We start from the raw sequence: 24,011 nt of genomic DNA, 5'->3' as shown, positions 1-24,011 counted from the left end.
TATATTTTATCCTAGAGGAAATAGGGAGATTTAGTAAGAGAGGGACATGTCCCCATTTGTGCTTTAGAAACATATTTAACAGCTGGGTCAAGGGTGGATTAGAAAGGGGGATATGCTGGAAGCCAGTCATTTAGGAGACTATTCTAATAATCCAAGACTGAGATGATGAGGTTCTGGATTAGAGGAGGTGGCCATGTGAGTAAAGAGAAAGGGAGAGAGACAAAACATATTTTGGAGCTAGAATTGAAACAACTTGCCAACTGATTGTTTGTAGGAGATGAGATGGAGTGAAGGGCACTAAAGAGTCATGGACCATGGGGGAATCAGGGAATCCTTGTGTAAATGATAGCACCTGAGCTGAATCTCAAAGAAAGGGACAGCTAGGTGGCGCAGTGGATAGAGTACCAGCCCTGGCTGGAGTCAGGAGGACCTGAATCTTGAAAGCATCGGATTCTAAAAGGTAGAAGTCTGGAGTGTGGGAACGTGTGAGGAGAGGAGCTAACGAGATCAGGACCCCTTGTATTCCTGTCCTGGGGATGCATATTTCTTTAAATACCAAATAAAATGTGCACTTCCACATTCAAAGTGGAATAAAGAAAGGATTAGACATGAAACCACCACTCTTTCAAGGATTGTTTGCTTTTCCTTATAAATATAGAACAGCTTCAACGTGTACCTGGAGGCTGCCCTTGTCTCCTTCTGGCTTTCCTTCTTGTTTCTTTCTGTGATGGCCATCTCCTTTTTACTAAGAATATCTGGACCTCTAGGGTTGTGTGTGTAGTGAGTCCAGTACATAACAACATCAGCCATGGAACAAAGACACACCCCAAAGCCTAGTGCTTTGTAGGATGATAAATAAAAGATGTCTTCAGGAACCCCTGGCTATTTCTCTTACATTTTAGCTATTAAATCCTAAACTCTCCTTTTACTCTTGATTTACATTTACCTCCATTTCCTTCCTAATTCAATTCAATTCAACATGCATTTATTAAGTGACTACTCTGTGCCCAGCACTATGGTAGGCTTCAGACAAAAAAAACCAAAACAAAACAAACCATTCCTATCCTCAAGAAGTTAGCACTGTACTGTTTCACCTTCCTCCTGTTAAGCATTATTAGTCTTTCAATGGGTGTTGAGCGCCTTGTCAGGCAGGTGTTAAAAGCATATAGAATATATAAAACAGCCCCTGCCCTCAAGGAGTTTGCAGTCCTTGAGACACAGGCCCACGTAATTAACAAGAACCACAGAATGTTAGAACTTGATGAGATCTTTGACACTATTGAGTAAAATTCCCCCCGACTCCCCCCTGCCTCCCCCCCACCCCCACCACACACACATCTCAAGGGAGATCTGGATAAACATGAGTCACCTTTGGTCCCAAAGACCATGAGGAATCCCTTTGACCTTTGTATAAATGTCTAGGAGATTTTGGGATGAACTGGATTTAATCTCAGTAGGAAGGGAGAGAACTGATTTGTTCTCAGTCCTCCTTTCATCTGATCTTACTGCAGCTTTTGACATTTGGCATAAATGGTTGCAAATTAGGCAAATGTAAAGCCTTACAATTGGGTTCTAAAGATCAACTTCAGAAGTACAGTATTGGGAAGGCATGGTTCCATGGCTCAGAAAAAAAAATCTAGGGATTTTATGTAGCCCAGTGGATAGTGGATAGTAGCTATCTGTGCCACCCTGGGCAAATCACTTAACTTTTGCCTCAGTTTTCTCAGCTATAAAATGGGGATCATAATAATGCCTTCCTCCCAGGGTTGTCATAAGGCTCAAATGAGATATTTGTAAAGTGCTTAGTACAATACCTGGCACATAGTAGGATGCTAAATGTAAATACTTATTCCCTTCCCCATTATATGAGTCAACAGTGTAATGTGGCAACCAAAAGAGCTGATGTGATCTTTAACTGTTAGGAGAAGCATAGATTGCAGAAATAAGAAGGTGAGAATTCCTCTATACTCTGCCCTATTCAGTCCTCATCTGGAGTATTGTGTTTGGTTCTGGGCAACATACTTCAAGGATATTGATGTGATGGAAGATTTTCAAAGCAGGCACCAGGATGGTAAAAAGCCTTGGATCCATGTCATCTGAGGATCATTGGAAGAAATGAGATGTTTAAGATGTGTTAATAGATCACTTAGCAGTAAAAGTACTGGGTGCTCCAAATAAACAATTTGATAGTGTGAGAAATAAAAGAGTTAACTTTCCACATAAGTAGATAAAGTAGATAAGATATCAGCACAGACAGGCTTACTTCTCCATTGGGCGGGGGGAGTGACAACACAACTCTAGGCACAAAATGTATGTTAACGGGTGGGGTTCACATGTATATAAAATATATGAACAGGGCATATAAGGAAGATTGTAACCCAGAAGGATTAGGGCCAATCCTGATTCAGAAGGGAGGAGGTAGGCAATTTCTAACTATAAAGCTTACTCTTGCTTCTATACTCAGTGCCCTCTCCCCTTCAAAGGAGGGTGTGCCTGTTTCTCAAGAGAATCAAAAGGTCAAACTTCAACCTCTTTAATAAAAAGTCTTTGAGACACCAGTCTTCCGAATTGAGTCTGGGGTCTTCTTTATAACAATTGGATCATAGATCCAGAGGGGACTTTAGAGTTCATTGAGTCCAACAGCTAAAATAATTGTGTCCCAGGTAAATTAAGCTCAAAAATCTCAAAGGTAGTTAAATAGTAAGGCTAGAATTTGAACACTGGTCCTGTAAATCCTGTAATCCTGTAAACAGAATGCTTAGATAAGAGAAGACTTGGGAGGATATGCTGACTGCGTTCAAGGGTTGTTGTGTAGACTTGTTCTGTCTGGCTCCAGAAGACAGAACCAGAAATAAGGGGTAGAAGTCAGAGACAAACTTAGGACTGTTGTCTGGAGAAACCTCCAAACAATTAGAACTATCCAAAAGGGGAATGAGCTACCTTTGAAGGTGAAAGGTTCCCTCGCATTGGAGAATTTTGGGCACTGACTGTATGACCACTTGTTAGTTGTGAGGAAGTAGGGAATGCTTGTCAAATGCAGGTTGGATTAAATGTCATCTGAGGTCCCTTCCAAATCTGAATTCTGTGATTGCGTGATGTTCCTTGCACCTCCCCTTCTTCTCTCTTGGTTTTCCTTAGCTGTCTGACCACTCCTCTGTCTTCTTTGGGTGGATCTTACATCATCATGCTCTCATCCACTAAGCTTGCAAATTTCTTCATTTTTTTTTGTTTTTATTTTTTAAGCTTGCAAATTTCCCCAGGAATTGGGTCTTTAATGTCTCCATAATCTTCAATAAACTCACCAGTTCTCATGGGTTTGATGATCTCTAAACAGATACTGTCCAAACGTATACATCTAATTCTAATCTTTTAAATTTGAGGCCCACATCACCAACTGTCCCCTGAACATCTCTACCTGAATGTCCCAAAGACTTCTCAAACTCAATGTGTCCAAAATGGAACTCATTACATTTTCCCCCCAACCCATGCAGCACCACCATCTTGCAAATCACTTAAGTTCGTGATCTCGCCGTCATCTTTGTCTCTTCACTCTCTTTAACACACCATGTTGGGTGAAAATTGCCAAGTCATATTGATTCTGCTTCTACAATATCTCACCTATCTCCTCTCCGAAGAATGTCTTTTTTAAAAAGATAGACTTTTTTTATTGATATTTTTTGTTTTTAAACCACCATATTATCTCTCTCCCTCTCTCCTAGAAAACCATCATTTTTTTTTTTCAAGTTCAGGCTCTTGTTACCTCTTACCTAGAGTATTGCAACAACCTCCTAATTGGTCTCCATATTTCAAACTCTTCCCTCTCCAATCTATCCAACAAACAGCTACCAAATTTATCTATCTACCTATCCACGTATATGTATATTTTGCGAGGCAATTGGGGTTAAGTGACTTGCCCAGAATCACACAATTAGTAAGTGTTATGTGTCTGAGGCCGGATTTGAGCTCACATCCTCCTGACTCCCAGGCTGGTGCTCTATCCACTGCACCACCTAGCTGTCCCTCCAAATTGATACTCTTTAAACACAAATCTGGTCCTGTCACTTCCCTAATGAAAAATTTTCTGCAGTTCCCGATCGGTTCTAGAATAAAATTAATCCTCAACGTGGCATTTAAAGCCTTCCACAATCTGGTTCTTTGTTTACCTTTGTAGTCATGTTTCACAGTACACACAATTCTCTGTTTCAGTAAAATTGGCACAATAGATACAGTACACAATTTCCCCTCTCACTTCTATAGCTTTGTACAAATGATCCGCCATGTTTGAATTGCTCTTCTTCCTCTCCCACAGCAGAATCCTAACTTTAAAATTATCTATCTATCTACTTATAATTTATGTGAGTATTGAAATGTGAGAATAGATCACATAGCAGTAAAAGTACCAGGGTGCCCCAAATAAACAATTTCATAGGGTCATATATCTAGAGGGGACTCATTGATTGAGCCCAACAGTTAAAGTAATTGTGGCCCAGGTAAGTTAAGCTCAAGGTCTTAAAGGTAGTTAAATAATAGGGCTAGGATTTGAACCCAGGTGCTGCAAATCCAAATTAGTACATTTTGCATTGTACTCCATTTTATCTCCTGTTTCTATCACTTCTGCACTCTTAGAAAATAAGTTCTTTTCTTAGCCTGTCATTTCCTAACACTACCACCCTCCCTAGTACTGAAAAGAAGGAAATATTGCCATGTTGAGAAACATTAAGCATCAAGAGAGGACCATGGTAATACAATAGAAAGGGTTCTGCCTGAGTTCCTTCAAAGCACAGCTATCACCTCCTTCAAGAGACAGCTAAATAGTGGGGTAGATAGACTATTAGCCCTGGAGGCGGAAAGATCTGAGTTCAAACGTGGTCTCCGACTTTTAGAACTATTACTATTAGCTATCATTTAAATGATGTCTTACAAATAACATCTCATTTTATTTTCACAACAACCCTGAGAGGTAGGTGCTAACATTATCTCTATTTTACAGTTAAGGGAATTGAGTCAGACAGAAGTTAAGTGACTTTTCCCGAATCATACAACTAGTAGGTATCTGAGGCTGCATTTGAACTCAGGTCTTCCTGACTTCAGGCCTAACACTCTAATCACTAGTCACTTAACTTCTGTCTGCTTCAATTTTCTCATCTGTATAAATGGGGATAATAATAACACCCACCTCCCAGAATTGTTGTGTGGCTCAAATTAGACAATATTTGTAAAGCACTTTACAAACCTTAAAACACTATGTAAATGCCAGAGAGAAAAAAAAGACCTTTTTTGACTTTCCTCTCCCAGTTGTAAGTGGTCTTTCTCTCTTGAAATTACTTTGTATAACTTCATATATGGCTTATATTTATTTATCTGTGTGTATGTCATATCTCCTATAAGGTTCACAAGGGAGGATGGGGACTATTTCCTCTTTGCCTTTGTACTCTTATCACCTAACACAAGGTGCACAGAAGAGCGGATTGATAAATGTTGGTTGCAGTAATTTGAATTGATTTGGTTTTGGTCTATGGGTTTTCCAGGACCTGCCCTTCTTAGGAGAATGCTGCTTTGGGCCTTGCCAATTGCATGACAAAGACTGAACCAAACCAATTTGGAGAATTCATTTGTGGCCCCTTCTCCCCTTCTCCCCAGACTCCATTTCCTCTCACTTGACTTAACTCTCCAGTTCTTCAGGATTAGATCATTGATGCTCACTTGCTCTGAGACAAATCAAAGGGTATGCATCAATACCTTTCCCTCCTATATAAGTGATCTGCACAAGGAAGGCATCTAGGGGGAGTTACCTACCAGATGTGACAGAGCCCTTCTGACCTATGACCCTTTGTTTCTAGTTCCAGTGTTATTTACTCCATGGATTTTCAGACAAGTGCCTAAAGGTCCCCTGGAGAAGTCACTTTACTATGTTTGTCTCAGTTTCCTTATCTGTAAAATGAGCTGGAGAAGGAAATGGCAAACCACTCCAGTATTTGGCCAAGAAAACCTCACAAGGGGTCATGAAGGGTCAGATATGACTGAACAACAACATGGTTCCAGAGTTGGAGGAAGTGAAGGAGGAGTGGAAGGCATGCATGAATACTTATCTGGGAGGCTGTGGATGAGGTGATTAGAGAGAATGGAGTGAGGCTTGGCTGGAGCTTTTCGTCAATTAATCAACAAGCATTTAGTAAGCATATGTTCCAGACATTTGTGCTAGGTCCTGGGGCTCTAAATACAAAAATGAAACAGTCATTACCCTCAAGGAGCTTCCAGAGACAACTACACAAATAAATATATCTCATTATCTCTGTTCCCTGCCCCTTACATCCTACAATTTCATCAATCAATCAATTAGATTGAAGGGGAGCTGGGAACTCAATTGATCAGAGGTCTCTGGGGCAGACCCGCACAACCTGGCTGTAGGTAGAGGCCAAAATTAAAATAGGCTAAACTTCTTTGGGCTGAAGATAGGTTTTTAGCAGCTCACTTTCCAAGTAAAGGTATAATTAATGATTAAACTATTTTGCAAATAAACCATTAAAAAAGGGAAATTTCATTTAATATCAATTAATTAAACTTATTACTTAAGATTTTTATTTATCATGAAATCATATTAATGTTAAAAAAATTACTTTGCTAAATGGTGCAAGTTTTAATAAATTTCTCAAGTTTTTTTACTGTTTACATTTAGTAACTTCCAAAAACACAGCAAAAAGAAATGACTCTCACTCCTCTCAGACTAGAGACAGACTGATAACAGTTGGTCACCAAAGGTCGTGTGACAAACAGGAGAGAGTGAGCAGCAGCAACCCACCCGACAAGTTACATGATGGACACACTAGTGACTAGTGGAAGGCTGGTAAATCGAGGCATGGACAAAGCACTTGGCACATCTTTACTTTCTTTTACACCTTCTATATTTTTTCACAGGCAGCCCAAAATCCTATAATGGGCCACAAACAGCCCATGGCCGTATGTTGTGAAGGCCTGCTCTAGGTCAACCCTTGCTACATATACACTATCCTAATTTAGCTGGAAGAGCAAAGGCAGGGTAGATGAGAGAGAAATAAGAGGTGTACAGTTTGATTATCTAATCCCATTCAATTGTGAGTTCCTTGAGGGACTCTTTGGCTTCTTTCCTGCATCCCAGAAGCTTAGCACAATGCCTGGCACAAAGACACTTAATAAATGACCAACTGGTTGGAATGTAGACTACCATGCCATAGATTTAAAGCTGGAAAGGCCCTCCTCTAGCCCAACCCTCTCATTTTACAGATGAGGAAACTGAGGCCAAGGAATATTGAGGGTCACACATCAAACCTGAGATCACACAGGTAATGAGAGAGCTGGGATTCAAACCCTAGTCCCCTTACTCTAAATCTCGTTTTCTTTCTTGGGTAATGCGAAGTAGTATGAAATTATGCCAGTCAGTGCAGAAAAAAATATGTCCACTACCCAGTGCATAGGATTGTTGTGAGGCCCAAACAAGATAACATGTAAAGACTTAGAAAATCTTAGAGAGCTAAATAAATGTCAGTTATTATCATTTCTAAGTGTGCCTGCATGTTCTGCCAGGGCACGACTCTTCTCATACTAGGAGGAGGGGTGGTTTTTCCCTAATCTGAACGGAAGATTGCTTTTCAGCAGAGATGAGGGAGAATTGTCTGTTGATTTGCAATTGAGGAGCTTTTTGTCCTCCCTACTTCTTTCTCTTCATGCAGGCTGATGTGCCTGATTTCTTGGAATCAATAGAGCCCTGCCCTCTGGAAAGAAAGCCCTTGGGTTCCTGAGATGCAGATTTCTAGCTCATGGTTACAGCTGGGGATGCTCCTGTGGTTTCTACCTTATTATTAATTATCCCTATATAGAGAGTGTTTTGCTGTCTTAATAACCATTCAGTGAGAGTGAGAATTATCCATGTTTTACAGAGGGGGAACTGGAAGGTTTAGAGAGCTTAATCAACTGGCCTATGGTTATAGTACTAGCAAGTACCAGTCTTAACTCAGATCACATATCACACATTCAGAGCTGGAAGTGACATCTAAGCTGAGAAGCCATTGACTCCAGTTCCATTATACAGAGGAGGAAATAGAGGCACAAAGCAGTTAAGGGACTTCCCCAGGGAAACAACACGAGTAATTATCAAAGGCAGTATTTGAACTTGGGCCTTCTCCCCACTACAAATATATGCACTGTTATTCCTCTGTTGTTTCACCACTTGTTCCTAATATTGTTTCCATTTACTGCATAAGGAAGGAAAGAACACATAGGTCAGTGGCTTGTCCAGTTACCCCACTCAGAAATGTCTCACTGGAATTGGGGAGGGATCCTGATGACAGTGCCTGGAATATGAAGCCCCATCATTACTTGTAAACCCCCAAGAGCAGATCTAGGTCTGGAAAATAAGCCCATTGACAGTAATGAAGACATTCTATGTGTTACATAGTTTATTCTCTGCAAAAAAAAAAAAAAGGGAGGGGGAGGAAGGAATGAAAACCACAGATTTTGTAATTTCTAGATTAACCTCTCCATCTTTTCTTTCCCTGGGAGCTAAGAAGCATTCTAGAATTGTCATTGTTTATTTATTTTGTTCAACAAAAATTATTGAGTTGCATACTATGTGTATGACATTACTAATAGGAAGACGGTGAGATAAATTGATTCTTAAAGTAGAAAATACTGTTGGGCAAGTTATCTCTAAGGCAGGATAAATTGTCTTTTATCTTTTTGTGTTAAAGGTATTGCAAATATCGTTTTTACTGAGACTTGAGGCAAAACTGCAACCGATGTGGATGAAAGGCTAAATTGTTTTCTTTTATCTTTTTGTGTTAAAGATACTGCAAATTTTTTTTTTTTTTGAAACTTGAGGCACAACTGCAACAGATGAGGATGGGAGGCTAAATTACCTTCTTTTATCTTTCTGCGTTAAAAGTATTGTAGGTACCTTTTTTAGTGAAACTTCAGGCAAAATTGCAACAGATGTGGAGGCGAAGTTAAATTGTCTCATCCTTCTTTTCTGGAAGGATTGAAAATATGAGGATATTGAAACTTGAGGCAAAATCTCTGTCGACGAGGATGGGATTCGAACCCACGCGTGCAGAGCACAATGGATTAGCAGTCCATCGCCTTAACCACTCGGCCACCTCGTCACAGAAGTCTGGGGCTTCCTGGCAGCTATAGGGAATATAACCATCTGGGTAGTGACGCACTGTTACGGAAGTCGCCATTCCGTACGAATGAATACAATGATCTTCGACACTTCATTATAGCAAGCTAGCGCCCCCGTTTAAAAAAAAATGAAGTGGCCGCCGCCATACTGTACGGAAAGCTCTTTGAAGGAAAGAATGCTCCCTGGATAATTAGAATGGACGCAGAAAGAAAGGAAAAAGATAGACGAGAGGCGAAAGAAAGGGAGAAATAATAAAACGGAGCCGCCCGATCGAAAATGAGGCGAGCACACCAGTTTGGGTTTGATGCCTTAGGCTGGAGAAGGTGAAGTGGGGGAGGGGGGAAGTGGGCGGGGCTAAAGTTGCGTCCCTTCCCGGTGCGCAGGCGCGCCATATGCGCCTGCGCGGCGCGAGGCGGTTAGATTTGAACGGTCGCGCTGAGGTAGCTGCGGAGCTGTGTGGCAGCACCTAGAACCCGCCGGAGTCGAACCCCACCACTAGCGGCTTGACCCTCCCCCGCCACTCCCAGAGGATGAGTAGACCAACAGGTGGGCCCTGGAGGGTCGGGGGAAGGGTCTTTGAGTCCCTGGCTGCTTGAAGGGTTTCCTTGTCTTGCCTGCATGCCCCTTCCCGAGGCGGAGCGCGAGAGGGCGGCGCAGCCCCCGCGCTCGCCTCCCCGGGCCCGCCCGACCCCCCTCCCTCTTCAGGTAGGCCTCGGGTCCGGCGCCACTAGAGGCCTTCGAGCCTAGGACGAAACCAGAGAGCCAAGAAGGGGCCTTGAGGAATATCTGAACCAACCCGCATTCTTCCCACCCAGATGGGGAAACTGAGGCTCCGGGGCGCTAGACTTGACGGGAAGTTCCACAAACCCGGGCTTCAGTCATTGATCCCAACCCCACCCCCAGAGCAGAAGACCTTGTACTTAACTATTTTGTATACTTGTTGACACAGTCACTTTATGTTTATGTGTCTCTGCACAGGTACTTGTGTTAAAATATAAGTATTTTGTAGTGGGGTACTTGTATCCCCAGTGCCTAGCACAGTGTCTGTCCTCCCTTCCTCCACCCTCGCCTTAATAGGCACTTAATAAATACTTGCGGATTGATTGATTGATTGATAGATAACGCAGTTGATCAGGGTAATGTGGTTCTTGTGCCTGGTCAGAGCTCTTGTGCAGTATTGTGTTTCAGATTGGGGAGACACATTTTAGGAAGAGTGAGCTGGAGAGCCAGCTGCCAGGTTGGTGAATAGCTCCCAGTTCATGATATAAAATGATCATGTGAAGGAAATGGGGATGTTTAGCTTGGATGAGAAAAGCCTGGGGGTGGGGGTGACAGAAGGTATGGCAAACCTTTTTTCCAAGGATTTGAGCTGAAAGAGTAATCGAATTGCTTGGTAGGATGGGTGAAAATGGCCAAGAAGCAGATTTAGGCTTGATGTAAGGAAAAAGTCCTTGACTGTTAGAACAAATTAGAGGTACAATGAGCTGACCCCAGAGGTGTGGTGATTCTCCAACACTGGAGGTATTCAGGTGAATACTTTGTTTTTCTGGTCCCCAGAGAACAAAGCAAGGAGTCCCAGGTCGAAATTACAAGGACGGATTTTGACACTGATGTAAGGAAAAACTTCCTAACAATTAGAGCAATCTAAAAGTGAATTAACCTATCTCTGGACATCAGTGGAGATTTTAAAATGAACTTTGAATGAACATTTGTTCACACTAATATGGAAGGGATTCTTCTTCCGAATTCTTCAGGTATGAGTTGGATGCAAAGGCCTCTGAAGACCTTTCCAATCCTGAAATCTGTGAAGTATAAAAAGATTCCTTGGTTAGTAGAAACTGAGGGTTGCAACAGTACAAGTTTTTGGTAGATCTAAACTTAGCTATAAAATAGTGTAGTGTATACCCCTCCCTGGCCTTGAAGACAGTTGGAAAGTCTGGAAGTGGAGTGAATTGAGATGGTAAGTGGATTGGGAATAAAGGAGTTTGGAAAGGTACATAAGACTTGGTAGTAATTAGTATTTCTGGTTTATTGCTTTTTTAAGTTGACAGTCAAAAGCTCAGCCTTAAAAGCACATTGGTGAATGTAGTCTAATATGAGAAATTTAGGTTCTTTATTTTATTGACTCTGACACAATTAAGAGGGCGGTAATAGTTGTACCACAGTATATAGCTTGGACTTCAGTAAGACTTAATACTGTACTTTATGATAATGCTACCAAAATAAGATGTATTTTGAGGACTGTTCTCCTGTTAGGTGTACACAATGGACCAGAGTAATGTCTCCTGTAACAGTTGATCCAGAGTTTATATTGTTACATCTTGTTATCAATTTATATTGTTATATATCAATTTCATTGGTAATGAAATTTGTAACATATTGGCTACAGACAACAAATACATCAGGATTGATACCATCTTGGAAAACAGGAATACAATTTAAAATTTCCTCTGAGTATTGATTTGCATGAAGAGACATTGCCTGACATAGTGAATGGAAATGGCCTTAACCTGGATTCAAATCCTGCCTTAGACACATACTGGCTTTGTGACCTTGGCAAATCTCTTAACCTCTCATGATAAATTTCAAAGATTCTAAGTTGAAGAATGGACTGGGGTCTGCTGTAGTCATTTCCTTACTAGGAGGTCTCTATACACATGAAAAACAAACTAGATGTACGTACCTGTTGTTTATAAGTGTGTGTCTGTTGTGTGTATGTGTTAATGGAAAAGAGTAAGTATTTGGTGGGTATATCCTAGATATGTTCTTCACTCTTGACAGTTCTCCTTTTTACCTCATTGGTTTTTTTTGTTTTGTTTTGTTTTTTAGGCAGTTGGGGTTAAGTGACTTGCCCAGGGTCACACAGCTAATAAGTGTCAAGTGTTTGGTCTGAGGCCAGATTTGAACTCAGGTCCTCCTGACTTCAGGAGGTGCTCTACTCATTGCACCACCTAGCTGCCCCTTTACCTCATTGTTTTAATCTAATTATTACTGTACCAGATGCATTGAAAAGTTACAACACACTTTCTGTCAGCAAGGACAGTGTATAATAAGCTGTCCATCTAACTGATATTTAACTGTCTTGGATGATATTTTATCCCAGAAGTTTGTTGTTTCTTATTGATGTCCCATTGTGGCTGAAGAAGGATTTTCAGGGTATTATTTTTTTTTTTTTTTAGTGGGGGAGGGCACTTTGTTACTTTTGATTTTTGGTAAACCATTTACAACTGTTTGGAATGATTGGCAAAGCTGAAAAGAATAAGTAGTAACTAGTTAAGAAGCATTTAGGAAGTATAAATGAGAAATTATTGTATTTAAAAGTTAAAAAATGAGAAATGGTATGAAGAAAAATCAACAAAAACAAAATCTGGATATGATTAAAAATTTTTGATTAGTAAAGACATAGACATAGTAAAGACATAGCTTTAGACTCAGAAAAAAGCTATTTCTCAGGCTGTTTGTTAAATTTACTTTGGTAATGTGATATTCTGGAGGAGATGTCTTTTGATATCAAAAGATATTGAAACTATACCAATGATTATTATTATTTAACCAGAACACAACCATATCTTTATTGAGCATAGATTGTATTGAGTGGTATGAAAGATATATATGTGTGTGTGTACATATACACATATGTACATATACATATATGTGTGTATGTATAATGTGTATACACATATATGCATGTTTATGTGTGTATATATGTGGGGGGGGGGGTGTTGTGCTGGGAATTTGCAAAACTGTAAGTAGAAAGAACACTAGTTCTGGAGTGAGAGGACCTGAGTCCTGCCTTGTACACTTACACTTTGTGTCACTTAACCTCCATGGGCATCAGTTTTGTGCTCTGTAAAATGAGGGGATTGGACTAGATAGATGGCCTCTGAGGTCTTTTCCAGTTCTAAATCTATGCTTCTGTGATTTAGCCTTTTTGGAGATACTATATTTGAACTGAGCCTCAAAGTAATTCAACAGACATTTATTATGTATCCACTATGTTTCAGGTTCTGTGCTAGTTGGTGGGATACAAAGAAAAAATAAATAGTCCTTGCCCTTGAAGAACTTATGTTCTGTTGGAGAGTGTGGGAGGAAGGCTGTACAACATATACACAGATAAATAAGTGCAAACTGTATGTAGAGAAAGTGCTAATAAATGGGAAGATCAGGAGAGGCTTTATGAAGGAGGAGGCTATGGATCATTACTAAGGATTTTAAGCTGGGTTAAGCTAGAGATTCTAACTTTGGTAGCTATGAAGAGGGAGTGTATTCTAGAAATGAGGGACAACTTCTGCAGATGCAGAGAGGCAAAAGATGAAATATATATGTATAGTGAACAAAAGCAGGGCAGTTTGACTGGAATGGAGAATGCATGAATGTGAGTAATACGAAGTAAAACTGGAAAGATAGGTGAAAGCCAATTTATGGAAGGCTTGGAGATTTTTGTTTTATCTCAAAGGCAGTAGAGAAGCACCAATTGACTAGAAAAATGACAAGATTAGATTTATGTTTTAGAAATATCAGTTTTGGATTTCTGGGTCATGTGAGCAACAAGATGGTGGACTAGACATTTTTTCTGATCCCTGCAACCTTTCAGGCCTTACTAAAACAGAAATTATACACTAAAGAGAAGGCAACTTCAGTTGTTTCCATGATCTGGAGTGCCCAGAATCCAAAAGAAAGTTTAAAAAAATCCCCTAAAACCCAAGAACTAAGGCTTACAGAACCTGAGCTCACTCAGTATCCCTCTTCCTCCTATGCTATTGGCAACTAGGCTGCATTAGTAGACTCAAGAACCTGACACTAGCTTACCTCAAAACCCACCCCTGGGCTCCATTCCCATCTCCCTCTTTCCAGTGCCATATAGACCCTCACCAGTGCCATAGAGCTCCAGGCTGAGGAAGCCCACTTGACCACAGCCCTTTAAGAGTAAAAACCTGCCAGAGGCTGCAACCTAGAAGTACTGATGCTGTCATAACAATTTCTGCCAGTTCCAAAGAAAGCAGGGTCGGAACTGGTGGTCGGGAGCCATAGAACTGAGAAACAGAGATAGTAGGATAGGTTACCAGGAGAGGACATCATGCATGTGGAGAGCTGTGCAGCACTCCACCAAAACTAAGGGAAGAATATAGCTAGAACCAGCTGGGGCTACTTCTGACCATCTAAAAGGCACTTGGGGCAGAGACCTAGGCTGGTGAACCATGATATGTTTATCATAGAAGGAGGGTGATATGATACCCTTTGAGATACAGCCCCCAAGGAAACCAAAATCAAAGAGAAGGGAGTCAGGAAGTGATAAGGAAAATAAGATTGGGGTGGGGGGGCTAAAATTACCAAAGATTCCAGGAAAAATAAAACTCAGAGACCTTGAACATAAACAGGTAAATCAACAGGAAAAACAGTGACATCAGAAAGAAATATGACCTCTAGATCTAATAAACAAGTACAGGCAACTATGAATAAATACTCTAAAACAAAGTAAAATGATCTAACATTTGATGAGACTGAGGACTCAGTGGAATTTGAGGAGACTATGGAAACACAAGAGTTCCTGAGTGGTTTCAAAGAGAAATGAGAAGAGTGTAGAATTTATGTCCTGTGCAACAAAAATAACAAACAGACTAGAAAAACTTGAATCTATAATGGCAAGCCTCACCAAAGAAACAAAAAAAAAACATAGATTGGGAATAAAAACATGAAGAACTGAAGGACAATCCAGAAGAAGAGAAACAAAGAACAATAACATTAAAATAAAATCTGTTCACGATGCGAGCAAAACATACTGAACCTGAATCTGGCACGTGCGGAGACAACCTAAAGATTATAGATTTCTCAGAAAAACATGACAGGATAAAAAACCTTAACACCATAATGAAGGAAATAAGAGAAAAGAACTACCCAGAATTTCTAAATGTAGAAAATTGGTTCCAATGACAATTCACAGATCACCTCCAGAAAAAAATCCAAGGCAGCAAATTCCTAGACAATTAGTAGTTAAATTTAATATTCAATTCAGAAACAAGTTCTGTTAGCCATCAGGAGAAAGACCTTCAAATACAAAGGAAAAAATGTTTGAATAAGCTAAGACTATTCCACACCCAGTAGAAAAAGGAGAAGGCATGGAATAATGTGTTCCACAGAGCAATAGAACTCAAGATGCAGCCTTGGGTGACCTAACCTACAAATTGGAGCTTAAACACACAGGACAAAAAGTGGATGTTCAATAATAAAGAAGACTTTGAAACATTTTTAGAAAAAACCAGAACTGAAGAGATTATTTGCCTCTCAAACACCCCAAACCATGAAAGTGTAGGAGGAATAAATATATGTAGCAGGTAAGGACAGTAACAGTAGTTGAGTGACTATGAAAGATCAGAAAGCGATTTCTTTCTACATTTACACAAAGAGACAGATGAAGGAAGAACTCTGGTAGAGGTGACAGTGAAGAGGCAGACAAAGGGAGTATTATGGATAGAACATGGCAACACCCTGCCTACAGGTGCTTATTTTGTGGGACTGCAACATGGGAGGGTACATAAAAGAAGAGGAGGTGAGAATTAGGGGACTAGAGAGGAATGAGTGATGCAGTTGCATCAAATCAGGGGCTAGCAAGGAGGGGAGGGTGATCTCTGTGGTCTCAGAAAGAGAAGAGCCTATATGGCAGTGGCTGAGAAAAAGAGAAAAGATTGAAAAGGAGGTGGGGAAGGAAGGAGGCCTTACTTTGGAGGTTAGAGGCGATTCCACTGGTGAATTTTCCTATGAATGAAGAGAGAAGGGTGGTGAAGGGAAATGACCTTATATTTGATGAAGTCTGGAGGATTTGGTTCTTGAAAAGTCTACTTGTCCTGGGAGGGAGGTGGAGTTGGAACTTTTGAGGTCAGCTCAAAAGAGTATGGGCACAGGGAGATTTCCAGACAAATGTAAGAAAAAAGGTTCACAAGAGAATATAGATCAGGCTACATAATGGGGGTGAAGGAGGGGCCCTACAATGGGGCAATGCTAGATGGAACAGTGGATAGAGTGCCTGGCCTGGAGTCAGGAAGAACTGAGTTCAAAATATGCCTCAGACACTTATGAGTTGTGTGACCCTGGGCAATTCACTTAACCTCTATCCAAGTTTCCTCATCTGTAAAATGGGGATAATAATAGCACCTCTTTCCCCCACTCCTTAGGATTATTGTGAGAATCAAATGAAATGATAATTATAAAGCACTTAGCACAGTACCTGACACATAGTAAGTGCTATATAAATGTTAGCTGCCATTATTATTATTACTACTACTACAATGCCAATAATAAATTGGCATTGGTCTGGAAGTGAGGCACATTGGAAAAGGAGAATCCATGAGGCAAACCCTATAAGACAGTGACAGAAAGTAGAGAGGCTAGAATGGATACCTTGGAAGCACCAAAAGCATGAAGAGTACAGATAAAAGAGACAAGATAATTGTAGGAGTCATGAATCAAAGAATGGGGGTCTAGAGTAAACAGAGGAGATGGATAATGAAGAGAGTAAGAGAATTCCTGTCTTGAAAAGGATGGGGGGAGATTTTTTAAAACAAAAAAACAGGACTAGCTGAAGGGGAGGAGAGGAAGGAGGAATATCCAGCAAGAAGAGGGGATCAGGGATGAGGAGTCAGTGGCAACAGGGCCACCTTAAAAAAAAAGTAAAGGAACATAATACTGTGTTTACAGCAGAAGAGGGAAACTTGAAACTGTCTGACAACATTAATACATCTAGGATAAGAAGGGAAGTAGTCAAATGGGAAAAAACTTTATATCAAATTTCTCTAAAGGCTTAGAATCTAAAATATATAAACAGTATATATATATATATATATATATATATATGAATAATAGATATTCTCCAATAGATAGATGGTTAAAGGATATGAACACAGTTCTCAAAAAAGGAACTGAACCATTTTGGACAGCAATTTGGACTTATGCAAATAAAGTGGGTAAAATGTCCCTTTGAACCAGAGACTCCATTACTGAGCATGTATCGCAAGGAAGCCATTCATAAGAAAAAAGCTATAGCAGCACTTTTTGTGATAGGTGAAAATTGGAAATCCCCATCAATTGGGATTGGCTAAACAAATTGTAGTATGTGAGTGGAATGGAATGTTACTGTGCCATAAGAAATGATGTATATGATGAATACAGAGAAGCATAGAAAAATCTATATGAACTAATGCAGAGTGAAGAAAAAAAAAGCAAGTAGTATGCTTCAATCTGCATTCAAACTCCATAGTTTTTTCTTTGGATGTGGAAAGCATTTTCCATCATGAGACTTTTGGAGATGTCTTAGATCCTTGCATTGCTGAGAAGGGTTCAATCTATCAAAGTTAGTCATCACACAAGATGGCTATTGCTGTGTACAACGTTCTCCTGGTTCTGCTCACTTCACTCAGCATCAGTCCATACAAGCCTTACCAGATTTTTCTGAAGTCTGCCTGCTCATCATTTCTTATAGCACAATAGTATTCTTTTACATTCATATACCACAACTTGTTCAGCCAATTTCCAATTGATGGGCATACCCTCAATTTCCAATTCTTGGCCACCATGAAAAGGGCTGCTATAAATATTTTTGTACATGTGGGTCCTTTTCCCATTTGTGTGATCTCTTTGGGATACAGTCCTAGAAGTGCTATTGCTGGGTCAAAGGGTGTGTACATTTTTATAGCCCTTTGGGCATAGTTCCAAATTGTTCTCCAAAATGGTTGGATCATTTCACAACTCCACTAACAATGCATTAGTGTTCCAATTTTACCACATCTTCTCCAACATTTATCATTTTCCTGTTTGTCACGTTGGCCAATCTGATAGATGGGATGTAGTACCTCGGAGTTGTTTTGATTTGCATTTCTCTAATCAATGGTGATTTAAAGCATTTTTTTCATATGACTATAGATGGCTTTAATTTCTTCATCTGAGAACTACTGTTCATATCCTTTTGACCATTTATCAATTGGGGAATAACTTGTATTTTTAGCAATTTGGCATTTCTATGAAAGATGTATTGGAGAGGGGAGAGATTTGAAGCAAAGAGACTAATTAATTAAGAAGCTATTTGAATAATCCAAGTGAGAGGTGATTCAAGCTTCAACTCAGATAGATACTGTGTGGGAGAAAAGGGAACTAATTTGAGAGATGTTATAGAGGGAGAATCAATAAGACTTTGCAACTGACTGTATGCAGGTGATGGGGAAGAGTAATGAGTAGAGGATGACTTAGAGGTTTCCAACCTAGGTGATAAGGATGGTGATGCCTTCAACAGAAATAGAAAAGTTTAGAGAAGAGGTGTTGGTTTGCTTTTTGAGAGGTACTTGGGGATGGGACTGTATAATGAGTTCTATTTCTGAGATGTTGAGTTTGAGACACCTATGGGACATCCAGGTGGAGATGTCCAGCAGGGAGACGATAATACAAAATTGGAGATTATGTAGAGACAGAACTGAAAAGGACCCAAGGCAATTCCTTGAGAGATAATCAAGTTTATTGGTGTGGAGCATGATCATAGTCTTCAAAAAAGTGACTGAGAAGGAGTTAGGCAGATAGGTAGGAAAATGAATAGAGAGCAATGTCATGGAAGCCAAGGGAGAAAAGAGTGCCTGGGGAGTGACTAACAAGGTCAAAAACTACAAAGATATAAAAGAGGAAGAGGACTCATAAAAAAAAGCCATTAGATTTAGCAGACAAAAGATTATTGTTAGCCTTGGAGAATTGGAGCCTAGTGACATGCTTGGAAGACAAATTGCTGGGAATTGTGAAATGAATGGGAGGTGAGGAAATGGAGGAAATATAGATAACTCCTAAGAGTTTGACTATGAAAGGGAGAAGAGATAGAGAATGGAAAGACTGGGACAGATAAAAATTGTTTAAGAATGGGGGAGACATAGGTATGTTTATAGCTGGCAGGGAGTGCTCCTGTGCATAAGGAGATACTGAAAATGAGAGGGAATGACCCACATGTCTTTACTAGATGACATAAGACGGTATGGGTTCAAGAGTCACCAGTAGGGGCAGCTAGGTGGTGCAGTGGATAGAGCACCGGCCCTGGATTCAGGAGGACCTGAGTTCAAATCTGGTCTCAGACCAAACACTTGACACTTACTAGCTGTGTGACCCTGGGCAAGTCACTTAGCCCCATTGCCTAACCAAAAAAGTAAAAAAACCAAAAAAAACCAAAAACAAGAGTCACCAGTAGAGGTGGCATGGAGATGACCCAATCCTACATTAGAGATTAGAGCAAGGAAAAGAGAATGGGGATAACCTCTGTTTTCTCAGTAAAGTAGGTGAGATCCTCTGATGGGAGGCTGGAGGCAGTAGCTACCTAGGGGTCCTGAGGAGTGGAACATGTTTGAAAAAACTACTGTGAAGAATGTGATAGAGATTAAATCAGGATGGAAAAAAAGGATTATCATAAAGTGAGAGTCAGGTTGAGATTAGATAATAAACTAATAGTAAATCTAGTCAGTTCAGGAGCACCTAAGTAGGAACAGAAGCCAAATGTTAAGGGTAACTGAGGTTTGGGGATTGGCAAAGCATGACTGACAATAGGACAAGAGGGCAAAGAATTAAAGCATAGTTTATGCTTGAATTGTTTGATCAAGACTGTGGAGGGAGACCAGAACTGGTAGACTGTTAAAAGGACTGAGGTCCCTTTTAGTTTTAAATCCAGGGAGAGGTGGAGGTGACTAGTCATGGTGAAGAGTAAGAGTAGGTTTAGAAGAGATAAGGCAAAAGAAGTTGAAAAAAAAAGAAAAGAGGTTGAAGAATAGGAGTTTGTGGTCAGAGAGAGGATTTTTAGAATTCTGGGTGATACCATTAATAGAGGAGAATAGGATAATGAGTTTAACAGTAAAAGATTGCCCCATGTCTGAATAACAAGGAAATAACCTTTCCTGCTAAGATCCTAGACCTATACCAACCAAGGTTACTCCTTTTATGTGTGATGCTTTGAGCCCCTCTGTCCAAGTATCAGGATTCCCCAAAACAAATGTTGCTACTATACTCCATGGCTTTACTCAGTCCTAGAAATCCCTACTTTATGTCTGCCTTAGTTAAACATTGGAGAAATCTTTTCTTCCCCCCCCACCTAATGTTTTACTATAGCTGTGGGCAGATTCAAAGTGAGGATACAGTAGAATTTTTTACTTCTGAAGAAGTTGCCTTAAATGTGTTACCCTCTTTGTTTAATTCTTTGTATTCATATCCTTGGTAACTAGTGTAGTACTTGGCACATAGTAGGTTTTTAAGTGCTTTTTCATTGATTGAGTCCCTTTCCCTGGATTGACATTCTGGAGAATTAATAGTTCCCATTCTTTTTTCCTCCCTGGATGATAGAATAGATTGTTAAATTTTGATGGTCTTCCTTGGAAGCCTTTATATCTATGGGTCCCAAATCATGGCCACCTAACTGATCAGAGTAAGCAAGCTAGATTGTTGAAACTCAGATTAGCTTTTTTCAATATGTAAAATCCTCCTAACTGAAGTAATTGGGTTTTCAAAGGCTAAGTCAATAGAACTCAAGCTTTGGCAGTTGCCACTAAATTAGAAATACTTCAGCAATATACTTTGCATGCCTCTTGTCTGAGGAATAACCTAACTGAGTTGAGAGAGGCTTATCACCAAGTTCACTACAGGATTATGAATTTTTCATCCATAGCAACTCTTTAAAACTAAAGTGGGCTTTGATCTATGGCTGTTTGTGGAAGGAGTATCCATCCAGATGAAATGACAAATCATTGAAGTAAGTTGTAGTTAGCTTGGGCCATCCACCCAGGGAGATAGATATAGGACAAAAAGAGTATGTGGAAGTTATTAGTATAGGTGGTAATTGAAAACCTGTTAAGCTCCTCTAGAAAATGAGTATAAGTGAGGAACAGTAGAGAGCCAAGGACTGAACCTTGGATGATGTCCATAGTTAAAAGGTGGGAGAAAGAATCTGGCAAAGAATGGCAAAAAGTAACCAGATCTTTTACCCTAATCTAGAAGTTTTTGGCAGCGTGGATGTAGTAAAAAAAAAAAAAAAAAAAAAGTGGACACTGAATGATCCATGATTGGATTAGAGGATTAGAGGAATGAAGGAATCAGGGATGCTGGGAAGATAATATAAGAAAATTTATTATAGAAATAAATGATACTAAAATTGTAGTAACAATAATACTTCAATTAACACAAACCAAATTAACTTTCTTCTTGCTCCTGGTACTTTTCTCTTAATGAATGCAAATCATAAAAAAAAAAAAAAACCAACCATATTAGAGATTTAATTTTTTAAAAATACTACTGGTAAGGTACTTCCTGGAATCAATGCATATTGAATCTCTCTATAACCTACACACCTGTAATCCACAATGTTAATGGATTTCCCCCCCATTTTAAAAATAACTTTCACTTGTGACCTTTTAAACAATAGCAATCACTGTGCAATATATCCCTCTCAATGATCCCTTAATTGTAACAAGGGAAAATTTGAGCAAAACTCAACCAACAAAGCTAGCAAATCTCAAAGTATAAGCAACATTTTACATTTGTAAAACAAAGGACGAAGAGTAGCAACAACAATACTTTCTAACCAAGACAAGGAAATTTCAATTCTCCTCTTTTCCATGGCACTGAAACTGGTCATTGAATGAACTGATTTGCATAATTATGATGGAGACACTTTAAGATACCAAATCACCAAGAAATTATTAAATAGTTATCACATGAAGGTTTTTTTTTATTATATGAAGTTTTCTATGCATATGTTTGTTTTCTGGGAAGTAATATTTTCAATTTAACATATTTTCCATAATATATTACTGTCATAGCTTGAGTTTATATGCTACATTACCAACTAATTGAATCCATTGAAATGGAAATATGAAAATTAGCAGAATTCCATTCCAGTTCCATTCCAGTTTAGAGATTAAGTTCTTTGTGTCAGATTGCTCAGATTTGATTTCCTGTTGTGTATGATGATGATACTGTATATAGTAAGATTATATCTTTTGGCCACATATTTTTCTTTCTGCTTAAAAGAATGCAAAAAAAGGGGCAGCTAGGTGGCACAGTGGATAGAACACTGGCCCTGAAGTCAGGAGGACCTGAGTTCAAATCTGGCCTCAGACCAAACACTTGACACATACTAGCTGTGTGACATTGAGCAAGTCACTTAACCCCTATTGCCTCACTAAAAGAAAAAAAAAAGCAAAAAACACCAGCTATCTGAAAATTTGTTTATTCAGTATTAGCCTTTTGTTATAAGAACAATTGCTACTGTGGTTTAGACAAAGGCTCTAAATATTATGTTCTGTTTTAGGAAAAGAATACATCTAGATAATGTTCTCCATTGAATTGTTATATAACCCACATAACAATCCTTCATATTAGACCAAATTTTTCATCTAGAGTTAATAAAATTCATGTCATCTCAGTTGGAACAATAATCAACTTTATTCAAAATATTTTAAAAATCTCCAAAGAGATTCCTTTAATTCATTCAGTAGAAGTTTATAAAGGATGTATATTGCCCTGTGCTAATTATTGGGGATCTAGACTTGAAATACAATGTACTTGTCCTCAAAGAGCTTATATTCTAATAAGAAGAGATAAGACATCTTTACAGATAAATGTAATACAAATTAGACCATGGTAAATTCATAAGTGGCATATAAAGTTCATAAAATTCAGTAAGAGAAAATTTCAGCTTTGGATGGGGATGGGGAATCAGAAAGGGCTTTGTGGAAATGGTAGCATTTGAGCTGTGGTCCTTAATGCCATCAACTCATCTACCACCTCTTTGAAATCATTGTTGCCAAGCTCTACCTTTATCTTACCCCAACTTAGAGTATAGCATATGTTAAATCAGGTAGCAGTTTAATGTGTTAGAAGTTATGTTAAAAGACAGTTTATTGTCCCTTAACAAAGAAGCTATGTTGAGATTTTTCTCTTTTTGTGTTTCTTCCTTCATATATAACCTTGAGATATAGATTATAGTTATGTCCTTAATGTGTTTTCTATAGCATCTTTTCTCTTCTTCCTCTCTGTTTATTTTTGTACAGGGCAATTGCTACCTGAAAAGTAACTCTTCAAAAATGGATGGGTTTTGCCCAGAGCCCAGTGAGGAAAAGTAAGTTCACTCAGTGCTTTCATCTGAAGATATAAAGATAGCTACTTTTATTATTCTCTCTTCTAGAGATAGATGGTTTTTTAATTGGTAAGGACTGTTACTTTTGAAATCTTTTTGCTGTTCAATCGCAGAGGCAAGAAGTAAAAGTCACGAAATCACAACTTTTTTTTGCTATAGTATTTTCTGTATAAATAGACCTCATAAATTCTTGATATAAATTTTTATAGGTAGAATGAAAGATTAGTGAAGTTATAGTGTGGGTGTTAAGTGCTGCCAAGAGTAGTTGAGTTAAGCTTTCTTAATTTTAAAGTAGTGCTGACCAGTTTAAAAACATACTATAGATACAGTGATATCACATGTTGAAAACAATCCCTTATTACAAATGAGTACATGAATATTTCTCTTCTTTTTCCTCTTCCCTTCTAGTAACCATAAAGAACAGACTGGCCAAAAGCGGCGTTCTTCAGTAAGTAAAGCCAACTTTAATAATTTCCCTGGTTTTTCAACAGTGTACATAACCTATGGAGTTTAAAAATATTTTAATCTTCATTTTATTGATGTCATTTGTTTTTATTTCCCATTTGTTTCTCAATATATCCCTGCCCCATCTCCAACCCAGTGAGTGTCCCTTGTAACAAAGACTTAGAAAAAGAAAAAGCACTTCACCAAAACAAAACACCACATTGGACTTACTGGTAGTATATTCAAATTTCATACTCATAAATCATAGTCATA

At 39.1% G+C, this 24,011-nt stretch overlaps 1 protein-coding gene and 1 non-coding gene across 2 annotated transcripts in view; one reads left to right on the top strand and one right to left on the bottom strand.

The window, feature by feature from the left end:
* Positions 1-9,052: 9,052 nt before the first annotated feature.
* TRNAS-GCU lies at positions 9,053-9,134 on the bottom strand. The gene has a single exon. It is a non-coding gene; the product is annotated as a tRNA-Ser (tRNA).
* Positions 9,135-11,090: 1,956 nt separating this feature from the next.
* Positions 11,091-24,011, top strand: part of KNL1 (kinetochore scaffold 1) — a 108,457-nt gene continuing 95,536 nt past the window's right edge. Inside the window, 3 exon segments of the mRNA XM_027870199.1 lie at positions 11,091-11,114; positions 23,209-23,276; positions 23,703-23,742. Of these exon segments, the coding sequence (XP_027726000.1) occupies positions 23,242-23,276; positions 23,703-23,742 (75 nt within the window). The 5' untranslated portion in view covers positions 11,091-11,114; positions 23,209-23,241.

This window comes from Vombatus ursinus, unplaced genomic scaffold (assembly GCF_900497805.2).
Source record: "Vombatus ursinus unplaced genomic scaffold, bare-nosed wombat genome assembly UNPS02014794.1, whole genome shotgun sequence".
NCBI classification, from domain to species: domain Eukaryota; kingdom Metazoa; phylum Chordata; class Mammalia; order Diprotodontia; family Vombatidae; genus Vombatus; species Vombatus ursinus.
The sequence above is the reverse complement of the archived record's forward strand: the minus strand, read 5'-3'. Positions and strand labels throughout refer to the sequence as shown.